The following is a 16,379-nucleotide window of genomic DNA, read 5'->3' on the forward strand; positions in this document are numbered from 1 at the left end:
CAGTTTCCTCATTTGCAAAATGAGGAAACTAGACTAAAGGGCCTCTGAGATCCCTTCCAGCTCTGGATCTAAGATCCTGTAATCCTGTGACCATCAGAAATGTCCTCTCAGGATCTCTTCAATGTGCCTTCCCTTCCTGAGTTGAGCAATTTTTTTTCTTGCATGTGTATTTCTGAAGGGCAAACAACTTGATAATATCCTGGATGGTGCTGCTTCTCCCCGCACCCCCTGCCCTAGCTGTAAGATGGGGGTACAGGTGGGCTATGTGAGCTCAGAAGTCCTTTCCCTTAGGATTCTGCTCTTAGGAATTTCCATTCCACTAATTTGGAATTTGTGATAATTCATTAAGATCATAGATTGGGAACTGGAAGGGACCCCGGAGGCCATCTGGTCTAACCTCCTCATTTTTCAGAAGGGGAAACTGAGGCCTGGGGGGGAAAGGAGCTTGCCTGAGAGTTCTGTGGTGTTAAGCAGGAGAGTTGAAATTCAAACCCAGGCTCCTGGGGCTGCAGGGAGAGAGGATAGGAGTGTTGCTCTCAGGCTATGGACATAGGTTTGGCTTTTGAAACAGGGAAATTGGCACATCTTAGTGGCAGTGAAAACTGCTCCCCAGGAGTGCCCACTGCCATTCAGTAGCATTTACCAGTGTATAGGCAAAATCTAGCTCTCCTTACAGAATGACTTCAACCAAAAAAAAAAAAAAGATATACTGTCTGTTGGGTGATATAGACAGCAGAGTGTCATGTACCTGGGCCTCAGATTTGCCAGGGTTAAGGCTCTGGGGGCTAAGGAGGGGAACCCAGGAGGGCAGTCTTCCCATTCCTTGTTCACCATCCAGCCAACTGTGGTTGCAGGGGCTGACCCCTTGGCTGGTCAAAATCTACATCCCAATCATCCAGTGATCCCTTGAGATCGTTGATGGAAGAGATTGTGGGTGCCCAGGTACAGTGCCAGGGGGCACTGGAAGGGCCAAGGGGAGCACAGGGAAGGTGACTGACTGACTGTGTGTAAACCCCCTGACAGGTCCTCTGATGGTCATTGTGGAGTTCTGCAAGTATGGAAACCTGTCCAACTTTCTGCGAGGGAAGAGAGGAGACTTCATTGCCTTCAAGGTAGGTCCTCCAGCTCCAGTTCTGTTCTTAGCCCCAGAGAGGGAATGATCAGGAATCCAGTGGTGTCAGGTAAAGTCCGCCCTGGGGAAGAGGCTCTTGGGCTTCTCTGCCACTGGGGGAGACGGTGCTCTGGGTGGGGAAATGACCAATGCCTTCAAGTGTTTGAATGGGCTTCCTGGGCAAGAAGAAATGACCTTCTCTTCCTTACCCTCAGAGAGCAGAACTACACCTAATGCAGGGAAAGTGTCAGGCTTGCAGTCAGGGGGAAATTCCTGGCAATGAGAGCTGTCCCAAAGGGGGCTGAGCTGCCTCTGGAGGGGGTGGGGGCTGTTTCACTGGAGGGCTTTCAGTATCAGCTGGATCACTGCTTATAAAGGGGGCTGCAGAGGGAATTCTGCTTAGGGCAGGGCTTTTTGGTGGAATTTGAACACAAATGAAGATCTGCACCACCAAGTTCTTAGCATTGCAGCCATTTGGGCCTACCCTCACCCTTACAACAACATTGTGAATAGAGCCAAAGAAAAGCCAGGGGTTTCCCATCCCTCTAGTCTGAGACACCTTCTGTACCAGTCCTTAACACCAGGGTCCTTCCATCACCCCTCTCTTTCTCAAACCTTTTTATTTCTTCCCTTATTAATCATTCTTCCCTTCTCTTACCTCTCCTCTCCTTCTCCTCTCCTCTCCTTTCTTCTCCCCTCTCCTCTCCTCCCCTCTCCTTTCCTCTCCTCTCTTTTTTTCTCTTCTCCTCTCCTCTCCTTTCTTCTCCTCCTTTCTCCTCTCCACTTTCCTCTTCTCTCCTTCCCTCTCCCTTCCTCTCCTCTCTTTTTTTCTCTTCTCCTCTCCTCTCCTTTCTTCTCCTCCCTTCTCCTCTCCTCCTCTCCACTTTCCTCTTCTCTCCTTTCTTCTCCTCTCCTTTCTTCTCCTCCTATCCCTTCCTCTTCCCTCCCCCTCTCCTCTCCTCACCTCCAATGGAACTGCTATCTTAGCCATGGAGATGGTCTTTCCAACAATACAGAGAGCAACTTTACCGGGATTTACAGTCCAGTGTGACTCTAGCCCATATCCTCCCATAATTTCACCACAGGGCATCCTCTCAACCCCTTGGAAGCCTTCCTTACTTTTTCTTCACATTACCAGGAGATCAGTAGAGCATTTGGGGCCACCCCTTTCTCTCAACACAGGGGCAGTACATCCCCCTAGTGAAAATGTCAAGATTGCTATGATTTAGTTCTTCCACTGATATGTCCACTCTTTTGGTCATTAGATATGGATCAAACATTTAGCCAAAGTTTATAGATGTCCCAGAAAGGTGGGATCACCCTTTCCCACCACTCATCACTATCTCTACAGAGGCAGGAGGGGGCCAGATGAGACCAATGACCATTTGTTTTGTTCTTTATTTCATGGGTTGCCATGAGCAAAGAATTCCTCATCATCTGGTGCCAGACCTCTCCGTACTGAGCTTAGATTGACTCAGCATGTTCCTGGGACTCTATTTGAAGCCATTTTAGCATGGTAGAGTCTGGTATGGCCATTGACCCCCTCCCCAAGACACCATGGTGATACATCTAAGGCTATAAGTCTTTCTGGTGATCTTACTTTGGATAAGGGGGAAATGTAACAGTAGCTCCAAGCCCCAGGAAGACTTAATGACCTGCTGGGCTAGGCAGCTTCTTCCCATGTCCAAGCTTAGGGGTTTTCCCCAGCCAGAGATTAATTGTGAGGAACTACCTCTCAGACCCAGGACACCTCTGAACAAGGGGAAAAGAAAGCAGAGGACTCTGACTGTGATCTCACGGAGCTCACCAAGCGGCGGTTGGAAAGCGTGGCAAGCACCAGCAGCTCTGCCAGCTCTGGTTTCATCGAAGACAAGACCTACAGTGACTCGGAGGAGGAAGAGGAAGGTGGGTTCCACCCAGTAGCTCCCTAGTAGCCTGGCTGTGAGAGACTGATGTGCTTTGCTAATGCCCTGGCCCCTCATCCCTCCCCAACCCTCATTTCAAGACCTGGGGGAGAGCCTCAGGAAGCTGGGCTGAATGAGGGGTTGATTAAAGAAAGGGTAGTACATAGAACACTGGGCTTCCTCCTTTAGCCTTATCCGCTTGGAGTTTTACAGGATCTTTATAGCCCCCTCCAGCTCTGACATTCCATGTTCTAAGGTCCTAGTACTGTCAGGCCACATTTCATCCCAAAGTCAATTGATCTCACTCAGTGAATAGTTCAGTACAGGTCTTCCATATTATTTCATTATCAATTAAAAACCCCACTTCTCTTCTTGATGTGGCATCACCATCATCAAAGTAACAAATCCCCAACAGGAGTTTCAAAAATATCCTATACATAGGTAATCGAATGAGCGTCTTTAACTACCTCTGTTGTTTCATCCACTTTTGACATAGAATAGGAAGGTGTTCATTTCCCAATTAATTGACTGCCTACAGGCAATTCTTCCCATCTACATGTGGAACCATTCAAAATCACTTTGAACCATCGAAATTACTTTGCATGTGCATCACCAAACATCATTTCGACCACATCAGTAGCTGCAGATGACACCATTTCAAATGAGGTTTTTCACACTTACCAATTCTGTAAGCAACCATATATGATACAAGCAACCCCTTTTGATGTTAGAAGCACAGTTTTTGAAAAAGTTTGGTTTTGCTCATTAAAAACATCAACTTTTCTCTAGGAAAACACTTTTGTCTTCCTGATGTGTTCTGAATGTACGCTTTCAGGATTTTGGTTCGGTAGACCGCGTTTCTTGCTCTCTGTTCTGTTTGCCTTGTACAAATAGCAGTTTAGATATAGTGATTCATCTACACCAATAATTGAAATGATAAGTATAGGAGATACGTATTTCCTGGATTTGGGCTGTTATGCATTTTCTCTTCAGAAACTGTCTCTCTATTGTCTTTGCCGATGCTAGTCCAAGTGTCTCCAGTGAATTTTCTATTCAAACTGGTTATATATCATAAAAAGGATGCTATTTCACTTTAAAAATCAGATCAGATTTTTTAAAACCTTAAGACAATTTCAATTTAATTGTTGAAAGTTCCAAATTCTTTTCCCTAGTTGTGCTTGAGTTATTTCGATTTTTTTTAAATATGCTAGCTTTCGGAGCAGCTAGGTGGCGCAGTGGATAGAACCACCAGCCCTGAAGTCAGGAGGACCTGAGTTCAAATCCGGCCTCAGATCAAACACTTGACATTTACTAGCTGTGTGACCCTGGGCAAGTCATTTAACCTCAATTGCCTAAAAAAATAAATAAATAAAGTATGCTAGCTTTCATGCTGTGTTAGCTTTGTACAAATTCCGGTTTCAATATAGCTGTTTGTCTAGAAGTCTGGCTTTCTGGGGAAGCCAGCTTATTATGTTGTACTTCCCAAAACGAATAAGAAACATAACCAATATTATGGCACTTATAACTTCCAGTCAAAGATTATTTAATTGAGAGTTTTCCCATTTAATATTGAAATGTGGTGAGGAGCCCGATGACATAAGTCATCTGTGTCATGATCCTAGGCTCACCGTGGGCAGCTCCTGCCCAGGAGCCAATTCCAATTTGACACTGTTTAGCCATAGAATGTTAAATAATCACTGTTCACCAGCAGTTGGGGGGAATTTGTGTTAGGCTCACTTCTGTCGACTTTGATTTGAACTTTGTGTTCATTGAAAAAAGTGGGTTATTTACGTGGGAGTTGTACTCAAACCCTACCTCTGGATGATCTGGTGCCCTGGCATCAGATTGTGAAACTCTGCAACCTGAGATTCCTCCTCTGAGTCCCAGTGGGGTTTCACTATAATAATATACACTGGGATCCCATTAGCAAAGGGACAACAGTTGGCTATCCATCAGAATGGAGAGAATGTCATTGTTCTCTCTCCTCACGCCATCAAATTCTCAGGGGAATCAGTGCTCCCAGCCCTCCCCTCTCTTCTCCTCTCTAGCTGTCCCTACTTCGAGCCATCCAGGTAGATGAGGCTGGCTCTTTAGGTTCCCCTTTCCAGCCATTGCCATTCTCATTAGGCCTCTGCTCTTCCCCAGACTCTGAAGATCTGTCCAAACGACCTCTGACCCTGGAGGATCTGATCTGCTACAGCTACCAAGTGGCCAAAGGCATGGAGTTCCTTGCCTCCCGAAAAGTGAGCATGTGTCCTCCTCGTTAACCTTCCTGCTCCATTGATCTGGGGGTATCTGTGACATAGGCCATTGAAGTGTGGTCCTCCCATGCTCCCTGGTAGTTGGATAATTGCCTTCTATCCCCCATCTAAAAAGTGATTGTCGGCCAACCCCACACAGACAATCACAGGGTCTGGTACATAGTAGGTACTTAATAAATGCTCATTGAATGAATGGATCGATGAATGATTCTCCTGAACATACCCAAAGCTGAGGAAATGGGGTCATTCTTAGTACTTAAATATTCCAGGATGCCTCTTAACCAATGATTCTTGCCGCTTTGGGTACTTGGCCACTATAATTTAACCAGAAGCCAGTGGGATATTACTATTCTCGTGTCAACTCCATTGCTGGGCCTCCTTCACCCAGTTTCAGATAGGGTCAACAAACTTGGCTTCCTTTGTCTTTGGTATCGAATCACTTTTGCTTTGTTTTGGGCAAGTCCTCAGACACTGCCCTTTCCCTGTCTCCCCAGCATGTGCCCCTCTCATCTCTAAGAGCTTCATTAACCCTCCTCCTGACAGAGCCATTGCCCTTCAAGGACCCTTTCACCCCCCCCCCACCCCTTCCCTTTCCTTAGTGCATTCACCGGGATCTGGCTGCTCGGAACATCCTTCTGACTGACAACAACGTGGTAAAGATCTGTGACTTTGGCCTGGCCAGAGACATCTACAAGGACCCTGACTATGTCCGGAAAGGAGACGTAAGTATGACGCTCACCAGTCAGCTAGCCCAACAACCCTGCCTTCACCTGGGCATAGCTCCTGCCAGCATGGTGAAGCTATGAAGCATTCTAATGGCTCTCCCTCCCTCTCTCTCTCTCTCTCTCTCTCTCTCTCTCTCTCTCTCTCTCTCTCCTTCCTCCCTACCTACCTACCTCTCTTTCTCTGTCTCTGTCTCTCTCTCTCTCTCTCTCTGTCTCTCTCTCTCTCTCTCTCTCTCTCTCTCCCTCCCTCTCTCCCTCCCTCCCTCTCTCTGTCTCTGTCTCTGTCTCTCTCTCCTTTCTCCTTCTTTCTCTCCCTCTCTCTCTGTCTCTCCTACCTTGGTTTTCCAGGCCCGGCTCCCACTCAAGTGGATGGCCCCTGAAGCTATCTTTGATAAGATTTACACTACCCAAAGTGATGTGTGGTCCTTTGGAGTCCTGCTGTGGGAAATATTCTCCTTGGGTAAGTGTCCTTCAGCTCCTACTCCTTTCTAGGCCTAACTGCTATAGACCAGACAGGCCCAATCACCACCACTGCTCCAACTCCTAAGGTTATTCCCAGGATCCAAAAGCAATCAGGCAGAACCAGATGTCAGGGGGCTGAAGGAGGGGCTCTTGGAAGCAGTTCAGTGGCCCAGTAGATGGAGGGTTAGGCTTAAGTCAGGAAGACCTGAGTTCAAATTCAGTCTCAGACCCTTACTGGCTGTGTGACTGAGCAAATCACTTCACCTCTGTCTGCCTCAGTCTCCTCATCTGTGAGATGAGGATAATAGTAGTACTGACCTCCCATGGCTAATGTGAGGATGAAATGAGATGAATGTGTTTAATGCCTTAAAGAGGCATTAAATAAGTGCTAGCTGGTGTTATTATTAGGGGGAAGGGGCAGAGGAAGAAATCAGGGCTCCGTCTCAAAGCCCCAGATGTGGGGGGCCAGTGGCAGGTTTACTGTGTCTACCATCATTTGTCCAGAGTTCCTCTGCCCTGGGACAGGCCAAGTTTCAGAATAAGGCGTTTGAAAGAACAGCTGGTCCAGCTGGTCCAAAGCTGATGAGTCATTTGGCTACGATAACCTTTGCAGAGTCAACTCTCAGAGCAGAAGCCAAGAGAATACACTCCTCTGCTGAAGCGCCAGCTACTTTCTGGAACTCCAGGTGTGGTGAATTCTGTTCACCCCAACCATATCAGCCTTAGGATTACAATTGCCCTAGTTTTGAGCAATGCCTGCTTGTTAAAAAGCTAACCTATCTGAACTACTCAGTAAGCATTTATTAGGCTCCTACTAGGTGCTAGGCACTGTGCTAAGCACTGGGGATACAAAAAGAGGCAAAATACAGTCCCTGCCCTCAAGGAGCTCACACTTTAATGGGGGACACAACATGCAAACAAATCTGTCCAAAGCAAGTTCTATGCAGGATCACTAGGAAATACTGACCAGAGGGAAGATCCTGGAATGAAGGGGGTTGGGGAGGGCTGCCTGGAGGAGGTGTGGTTTTAGTTGGGACTTAAGGAAGCCAGGGAGGTCAGTGATCAGGGCTGAGGAGGAACAGCATTGAGGGAGAGCCAGAGAGAATGCCCAGAGCAGAGAAATGGAGGGTCTTGTTCACGGACCAGCCAGGCCAAAGAGTACGTGTCAGGAAGTAAGGGGTAAAAAGACTGGAAAGGTAGGAGGGGGCTGAGTCATGAAGGTCTCTGAGCACCAAACAGAGCATCTTGTACTTGACCCTGAAGGTAACAGGGAGACAATGGAGTTTGATTTCCAGGAGGGTGACATGGTCAGAACTGCACTTTAGGAAAGTCACTGCTGGCTGAATACAGGGCAGATTGGAGTGGGGAAAGACTTGAGGCAGACACCACCACCCCCCCAGCAGCTATTGCAATAGTCCAAGCACAAGGAGATAAGGGTCTGCACCAGGGTGGGGGCAGTGTCAGAGGAGAGAAGGGGGCTTACTGGAGAGATTCTGCAAAGGTAGAATTGACAGGCCTTGTTAAAACAGCTTGGATATGGGGGTTAAGTGAGGAGTCCAGGGTGACGCCTAGGCTGTGAGCCTCAGGAACTGGGAAGATGGTGGTACTCTTGACAATAATAGGGAAGAGAGAAGGGTTTGGGGGAAAAGACATTGAGTTCAGTTTTGGACATGTTGAGTTGAAGGTGTCCATGGGACATCCAACTTATGAGTTGCAAGATGGGAGGTCAGTAGAGTGGTGAAGGCTGGATAAGCAGATTTGAGTCACTAGTATAGAGATGGTATGGGAGCAGATGAGATGAAGTGAAGTAGCATATATAGGGGCAGAAGAGACGAGGGCACAAGACAGAGCCCTGAGGGTGTGACCTGGAGGAGAATTCAGCAAAGGAGACAGAGAAGGAGCAGTCAGAGAGGGAGGAGGAGAACCAGGAGAGAGAGAGGGATGTCCTGAAAACCTAGAGAGAAGAGAGAAAAGTGCCCCTGCACACCTCTCCTTGTGCAGAGGAGAAAGGGCAGCTAAATGGATCAATTTAAATATTTCAGAAGTATCTTTGTATTGGGTACAAAGCAGAGAAGATCATAGATTTGGAAGTGGAGGAGACCTCATACCAGGGGTGGGGAACTGCAGCCTTGAGGAAGCCACTTGTGGCCTTCTAGGTCCTCGGGTGTGGCCTTTTGACTGAGTCCAAGTTTTACAGAAGAAATCCTTTTATGAAGGGGATTTGTTCTGTGAGGTTTGGATTCAGTCAAAGGGCCGCACTTGAGGACCCAGAGGGCCACAGGTGGCCTCGAGGCAGCAGGTTCTCCACCCTTGTTCTAGGAGGTGATCTGTATGCCTTTGTCACTTCATCTCCCTGGACCTCATTTTCCTCAACTATCAAAGAAGGAGGTTGTATGAGATGGATGATCTGAAGAGCCTCGGATCTCAGTGACCATCTAGTCCAGGGGTGGGGAGCCTGTGGCCTCGAGGCCACATGTGGCCCTCTAGGTCCTCAGGTGCGGCCTTTTGACCAATTCCAAGTTTTACAGAACAAATCCTTTCATTAAGGGGATTTGTTCTGTGAAGGCTGGATTCAGTCAGAGGGCCACATGGGCCTCCAGGCTGCAGGTTCCCCACACCTGAACATAGACCATTGAATCTAACCTCCTTTTTTTATAGATGAGGAGTCGGAGGCACTTGTCCATGGTCTCCATAGCTAGTAAGTATCTGAGGCAGGATTTGAACGCAGGTCTTCCTAGCTCAATGTCTAAAGCCCTGTCCACTATACCACATGACCTTTCGCTTTATGCATTCACTCATCTGTTAATCAAACCTAGCCCCAAGTTGGCAATCCAATGTGAATGGGCTTAATGCAAAGGAAATTCGAGACACAGGTGGTAAACCAACCTACCTGAGGGGCAATGGTGTCAGGAAGGTCCCTGTAGAGTGGGTGTCACTAAGTTAGGCTTTGAAGGTACTTAGAGATTCTAAGAGGCAGAAGTAAGGAAAGCATTCCTTCCAGGCCTAGTGGGTAATCCACGCTAAAATGCTAGAAGCCAGCATTAGGCCAGTATGACTAGACAAAGAGAAGATGACAGGTGGGACCCCGAGCCTGGAGAGCTGTAAATGGTGGGCCAAGGGCTTTTAAAAAATACAATTCCGTGTTTCATTCAAAGCACAATAGGGAGCTCTTGAAGAATTTTGAATAGAGGGAAAAGAGGGTTTGATCTGCATTTTGAGAATTTTGCTTTGGCCAGCTGAGCAAAGGATGGATGGGAATGGGTAAAGGCTTGAAACAGGAACATCCAGAAGGAGGAGGATGCGATATTCCAGGTGAGAGATGTGATGAGGGCCTGAACCAAAGCAGAGGCTGGATAGGAAGAGATGAAAACAAGCTATATTAGGGATGGGAGGCCCTTGGAGCCCAGTGCATCCAGACCCATTTGTTCTGAATCTCCTCCTGGGGTTCCGAATCCCAGACCCTGGATCTGTGGCCCAGGCAGGGGGTTCATGAAGGGCCACTGGGCATGCCCACTTTGGAAACAGGTAACAAATATTTGATTAGAGATTGATGTCACTGGGTATCCAAGGGGTTGGATTCAAAGCCTTATAGATCATTGTGAGCCAAGAGCATGGAAAGATGTTTGTCTTTCCTACAGGGGATGTTTTGGCTCTCATCCAGGGCTGCTCGTCTCTAGGTCTTGTCCCAGAGATAAAGGTCATTTAAGACACAGAAGAAAAGATTTCTGTTGAAAGCCAGTCACATGATTTAGCCTTGAGTCAAATAAGTCATGCCTAGCATCAGAAGTGAAATCGCCATGTGGGACAGGGCATCTCCTGTCCTCTCCATATTAGAGCTCCAGGCATGCCCTGGAGAACCTAGATTTTAGAAATGGATTCTCTTAGCTGAAGAAGCCTGAGGCCAGGGGCAGTATGGGGCAGTGGACAAATTGCTGGATTTGGAGGTGGCCGGGCTGGCTTCATATCCCACTTCTCGCCTTTACTGTTCTCCATACGTTCTCCATTAAATTATTCATCTCCCATCTCCAGGCTTTTGCATATACCACCCCCCCACCTGATCCTCCATCTTGACATTGTTTTTCTGAAAATGTGATCCCAGAACTGAATATAATAGGTATGAACAAGGCAGAGAACAGTAGTTCTAACAGGGGTGGGGAACCTACGGCCTCAAGGCCACACGTGGCCTTCTAGGTCCTCGGGTGGGGCCTTTTGACTGAGTCCAAGTTTTACAGAGCAAATCCTTTTATTAAAGAGATTTGTTCTGTGAAGTTTGGATTCAGTCAAAGGGCCATGTGTGTTCCCCACCTCTCTCTATCACTCCGTCCCTTATTCTAGACACTGCACTTGTGTGATACCAAATAAAGCAGAGGCCATGGAATCATGAAGACATGGCTTCTAGTCTTACTTCTGACACTTAATACCTGTGTTACCAATAACTTCACCTCCCTGGGCCTCAGTTTCCCCCTCTGTAACCCGAGGGGATTGGATTCAATGGCTCTCCAAGGTCTCTTTCTGCTTGAGATCTGGGTTGTACTTAATGGCCTCAAAGGTCCCTTCCAGCTCTGGGTCTAGATTCCTCCCTGTGACCTTGGACAAGTCCCTTCCCCCTCCCTGGGCCTCAGTTTCCCCCCTGTAACCTAAGGGGGTTGGTTTTGATGGCCCCCGAGGCCCCTTCCAGCTTGAGATCAGGGACCCTATGATTTAGACTCAAAGTCTTAGTTGCTACTCCCTCCGTAAAATGACAGTAATCGTGCTGGTTGTGACAAGAAAAGCATCTTCAGGCACTGGAGATGCACAAGTAACTATGATTAAACTCCTCCCCCTTCCCCATGGGCCCAGGCTCCTGTCTCCAGCCCCCCCACCATCTTTCTTCTGAACACATTCCATTAGGAAGGAGCAATAGAGGATGAGGGCTGAGCTCACCGAGTCCTTCGGCCAAGGGACGCAGCCTGGATGTAGAGGAAGGTGAGCTGTGGGTGGAGGGGAGCTGAGGGGGTGGGGGAGTCACAGAACCATGGGACGTTAGAGCCAGAAAGGACCTCAGATGCCACTGAGTCTACCACCCCTCCTCCTTTTACAGAGGAGGAAACTGCGGCCCAGGGAGGGGAGGGGATTTGCCCAACGTCACACGTTGGAGCCTAGATGTAGAGACCTGGAAGGACCCTTGGAGGCCTTTGAGTGAGTCCAACCCTCTCATTGAATAGGCAAGGAAACGAAGGCTCAGAATGAAGAAATGAGTTTTCTGAGGTCGTAGGGCCAGCAATTAGCAAAGCCTGTACTTCACATCAGGGACCTGAGTTTGAGTGCAGTATTCTCTCTACCTACATTCCCCGCCACAAAGTCTGGGCCTTCCTTTTCCTGATTAGAGCTTTGCTCAGATGCCAGAATATCGAGGTTTGGCACCCAAGACTTCCCATCTCTTTCCTAGAGTTCCTAGGCTAGACGCCTGCACCTTTGGGCAATGAAAGGCACCACGCCACCCCCACCCCCATCCCTGTGGGCATACTTTCTCTGGCTCTTCCTGAGCCCTGAAAAGACAATACCCGAATTGCTGAAGTCCCAGGCTTTCAGAAGCAATGCAATAACTCTAATATTTAGAGACCATTTTAATCAGCTGGGAGACTGATTTCAAAATTATCTAGTCATGGGATCATAGATGGCAAGCCAGAAAGGGCCTCAGAGACCATTGAGGCCACCCCCCCCCAAAGACCTGAGGAGGAAAAGTGACTGGCCCAAGGTCACACACAGGAAGGAAACAAGCACTTATTAAGCACCTACTATGTGCCAGGCTTGGTGTTAAGCAATTTGCAAATATTATCTTATTTAATCCTCACAATAACGCTGGCAGGTAGATGTTATTATTGTACCCATTTTACAGCTGAGGAAACTGAGGCAGACAGAGAAATCTCTGTGACTTGCGCAGCTAGGAAGTGTCTAAGGTCGGATTTAAACTCAGGTCTTCCTGACACCAGGCACAGGACTCTAGAATCTTAGGACTTGAGCTAGAAGGGACCTCATTTTACAAAGGGGAAAACCGAGACCCAGAGAGGTGAATCGACTTGACCCAGATCACACAGGACCAATCAATCAATAAACATTTATTAAGCACCTACTGTGTGCCAGGCACTGGACTAAGCACTGGAGATACAAAAAGAGGTAAAAGACAATCCCTACCCTCAAGGAGCTTACAATCTAATGGATCCTAGATCTAGAAATGATGATGACCTAAGAGGTCAGAAAGTCCAACCCCCTGTCTTACAGAGGCCCACTTAAGGAGGTGAAAGGATTTGCCCCAGGTCACACAGTTAGTAAGTAGCGGTCCTCAAACCCAAGGCCTCTGACTCCAAACCCTTTCATTTTACAAAGGCCCAGGGAGAAGAAGTAAGCTTGCCAATCCAGGTCTCCCGACTCTTCCCACCAATCCACATTGACCCCTCCCCTCCCTTCATTCTTCGCCACTGGCCTGTTTAGAGAGAGGAGAGACTGACTCAGAGATGGGCCATAAATCATCCAGGATCACACAGCTGAAGTGGCAGGGCCAGCCCAGGGCTCTGGGTTCCCACCTCTCAATCCCCCAGGCTTTGCCATCTTGGGAGCCTAGCACAGGGCACATAGTAACAGGTTCATGGCAAAGCAGATCCATAAATATTTGTCTCCCACCTACTATCTTGGCTTCAAACTCTCATTCAAGTTTGGGAATGTGCTCTCTGCCCTCCAGAAAAGACCCAGAGAAAAAGGCAGCTGTTTACTTGTCCCATAATCTAGTAAACACTGGAGGGTTAGCTGGATTGCTTCCAGCTATGAGCCCCATTTGACAGAGGCCAGCAACATGGCCATGCTCAGAAACAGTCTGAAATATCACTGGGGAAGTCATGCTTTGCCCAAGGGGTCCAGAGTATCTCAGATAAAGAGAATATTGGTCCAGTTCAGTTGTTTTGGAAGGGAGAGAAGCCTTAGAACCCAGATCCCAGCATGGGAGCAACCTTGGAGCAGATAAGTTGAGGAAGAGATCTGAAATACCATTTTATCCAACTCCTTTGTTTTCCAAAGGCAGAAACTGAGGCCTAAAGGGGGCAAGTGATTTGCCTGAGGTCACACAGGCAGTGAGGGGGCCTCCAGACTCCCAAATCCTAAATACTATGCCACTCTTTTTTTTTTCCTAGCTTGTTATCTGTCTAGATTGTTAACGATCATCAGAGTCCTGGCCCTGGGCCAAAGTCTCTTGGCTCAGACTGAGTGAAATACAAGTCACCTCCTTCAGAAGTGTTCCCGTTCCTAAACGCTGCCCTCCATCAGCAGCCCACTTCTGCCTGGGGTCTCCCAACATTTCTTGGGAATCCCCCCACAGTCGGGAAATATCTGAAACCTGAAATGCTTGTCTCCCACAGGTGCTTCGCCCTACCCAGGAGTGCAAATAGATGAGGATTTTTGCCTCCGACTCAAGGAAGGCAGCCGGATGAAATCCCCTGAGTATTCAACTCCAGAAATGTAAGTTCTCCTCTAGGTCAGGGGTCCCAAGATTGATCATTACTGGGATCAAGTGAGCCCCAAATGCCCATTTGGGGAAGTCCTAGAGCATAGATTGACTCAAAGACCAAAGAGTGCTAGATTGAGAAACCTTCGGCTTTTCATCTGGAAGATAAAGGAGTTTGACTTGATACTAATTTCTGAGACCCAGAGAGGGCAAGGTGATTTATTCACAGTCACACAGGCTGTTGGCAGGTTCTGTTCCCAGCTCTGAAGCTGACTCCTTATCTACTGCTTGTTCCAAGACTTCTTCTAAATTGGGTGCCTAGGGGCAGCTAGGTGGGTGCAGTGGATAGAGCACCGGCCCTGAAGTCAGGAGGACCTGAGTTCAAATCCGGCCTCAGACCAAACACTTGACACTTACTAGCTGTGTGACCCTGGGCAAGTCACTTAACCCCAACTGCCTTAAAAAAAAAAACAACACTAAATTGGGTGCCTCATTCAGAGGAATTTGAATATTAATGATAGCATGGTGTAGTCAGAACCCAATGGTAAGCAAAAGCACAGAAGTGGTTACTCAGCATGAAGAGGCCTATAAATAGCTGTCCAAACTCCCATTTGGCATTTCTCCATTCAAATTGAGGGAAGAGTGGAAAGGGCACCGACTTGGGAGTCTGAGGATCATTCAGAAATCGATCAAGAAGCATTTACTAAGCTCAAGGCACTGTGCAAAGTGCTGGAGCTACAAAAAGAGACAAAGACAGTCCAGTCCCTGCCCTCAAGGAACTCACAGTCTGGTGAAGGAGACACCGTGCAAACCAATGTGTACAAACAAGATCTATACAGGATCAATAGGAAATAATGAACAGAGGGAAGGCACTGGAATGAAAAGAGATCGGAGAAAGTTTCCCGTAGAAGGTGGGGCTTTAATTTGGACGTTAAGGAAGCCAGGGAGGTCAATAGTTGGAGTGAAGGAGTGAGAGAGTTCCAGGCTTGGAGGACAGCCAGAGAGAATGCCCAGAACGGAGAGATGGACAGTCTTGTTTGTAGAACAGCCAGGAGACTGGGGTCACTGACTGGAAGAGTACATGCAAGGGAGTAAGGTGTAAGATTAGAAAGATAGGAGGGGGCTACCCCAGTCTGAGACATCTCCACTGCCAGTGTTCTCCTGGACTATTTCTGCCCAACCTGTGGTAGAGCCTTCTGAGCTCGTATTGATCTGATCAGCCAGTTGGACACACTGTACCTTGACCCCAACATAGTGATGTCATTTTGGTCCTCTTTTAGCACAGACAGCAACCAACCGGCTTCCCTACCCAGGAGGACCCAGGTTCAAATCCCTGTCTGATGCTTACTATCGGTTTCATCTTGGGCACTTGCCTACTACCTCACTGAGGCTCAGTTTCCTCCTCTGTAAATGAGAGTGTCAAGCTAGATAATCTCTGAGGTTCCCTTCCTGCTCTGACATTTTCTGTTCTAAAGCCCCTCCCAGCTCTAATATTCCATTGTTCCATTTTCTAAGGCCCCAATCACCTCTGACATTCTAAGCTGCTCTGATATTGTCCTTCCTAAGAGTCCTCGATGTGTGACTAAGCTTCATGCTTGATGCTTTGGTTCCCAAAGCTGCCTGGGAGCTCGTGGTTTTCAGGGTGAGTGATAGTGGGATAGTAGAAAAGTAGAGGGGCAGCTAGGTGACGCAGTGGATAGAGCACCAGCCCTGGAGTCAGGAGGACCTGAGTTCAAATCTGGCCTCAGACACATAACACTTTCTAGCTATGTGACCTTGGGCAAGTCACTTAACCCCAATTGCCTCACTCCCCCCAAAAAAAGTAGAAAGCAAACCACCAAGAGGTTACCTGGTGTGACCATCTCGGTGTTCCTCCCCAACCTGCAGCTACGAGACCATGCTTGATTGCTGGAATGGTGTGTGCACAGAGAGACCCACTTTCACTGAGCTGGTCGAGCGCCTTGGGGACCTGCTACAGGCCAGTGTTCAGCAGGTATGTATATAGTCCACCTTCCTGATCCAGTTACACTAACCAGGATTCTGTGATCCTCAGGGAAGAAACCAGCTTGGGACCATCCAGGTGGGAAGACCTGGAAGGGCAAATGGGTTGGGGTGGGAGGCCTAGGAGCCAGGTGCAGGGGAGTGGGGATTCCATTTCAAAAATGAGATTCACCCATCCTGGCCAGACAAAACATACTGGAGGCTAATTAGGGAGACTTCGCAGCCCCACACCCTGGAGTAACAATGGCCTTTTACCTCTGCCTCCCTCTCTTTAATTAGCTTCCCATGTCATAAATTGGCATCACTGTGGCCCTGGATATGCTCAAGCCAAACCAACTGTGTTAGCCCCCACTGCCTCCTACAACCACCTCCCAACCCGTGTATTGCCATAACATTTAAGAGAAAGGACTCAGTCTCCTTCTAGTGACTGAACCTTGAACA

The 16,379-nt window shown here is 48.0% G+C and overlaps 1 protein-coding gene across 1 annotated transcript in view; it reads left to right on the forward strand.

The window, feature by feature from the left end:
* LOC114023373 (vascular endothelial growth factor receptor kdr-like) overlaps positions 1–16,379 on the forward strand; it is a 223,277-nt gene that overhangs the window by 186,543 nt on the left and 20,355 nt on the right. The window contains exons 20-26 of the mRNA XM_027835990.1: positions 1,024–1,112; positions 2,851–3,016; positions 5,161–5,258; positions 5,876–5,998; positions 6,350–6,461; positions 13,852–13,951; positions 15,825–15,930. Coding sequence (XP_027691791.1) covers positions 1,024–1,112; positions 2,851–3,016; positions 5,161–5,258; positions 5,876–5,998; positions 6,350–6,461; positions 13,852–13,951; positions 15,825–15,930 — 794 coding nt within the window. The remainder of the gene's footprint in view (positions 1–1,023; positions 1,113–2,850; positions 3,017–5,160; positions 5,259–5,875; positions 5,999–6,349; positions 6,462–13,851; positions 13,952–15,824; positions 15,931–16,379) is intronic.

This window comes from Vombatus ursinus, unplaced genomic scaffold (genome assembly GCF_900497805.2).
Source record: "Vombatus ursinus unplaced genomic scaffold, bare-nosed wombat genome assembly UNPS02004423.1, whole genome shotgun sequence".
NCBI classification, from domain to species: domain Eukaryota; kingdom Metazoa; phylum Chordata; class Mammalia; order Diprotodontia; family Vombatidae; genus Vombatus; species Vombatus ursinus.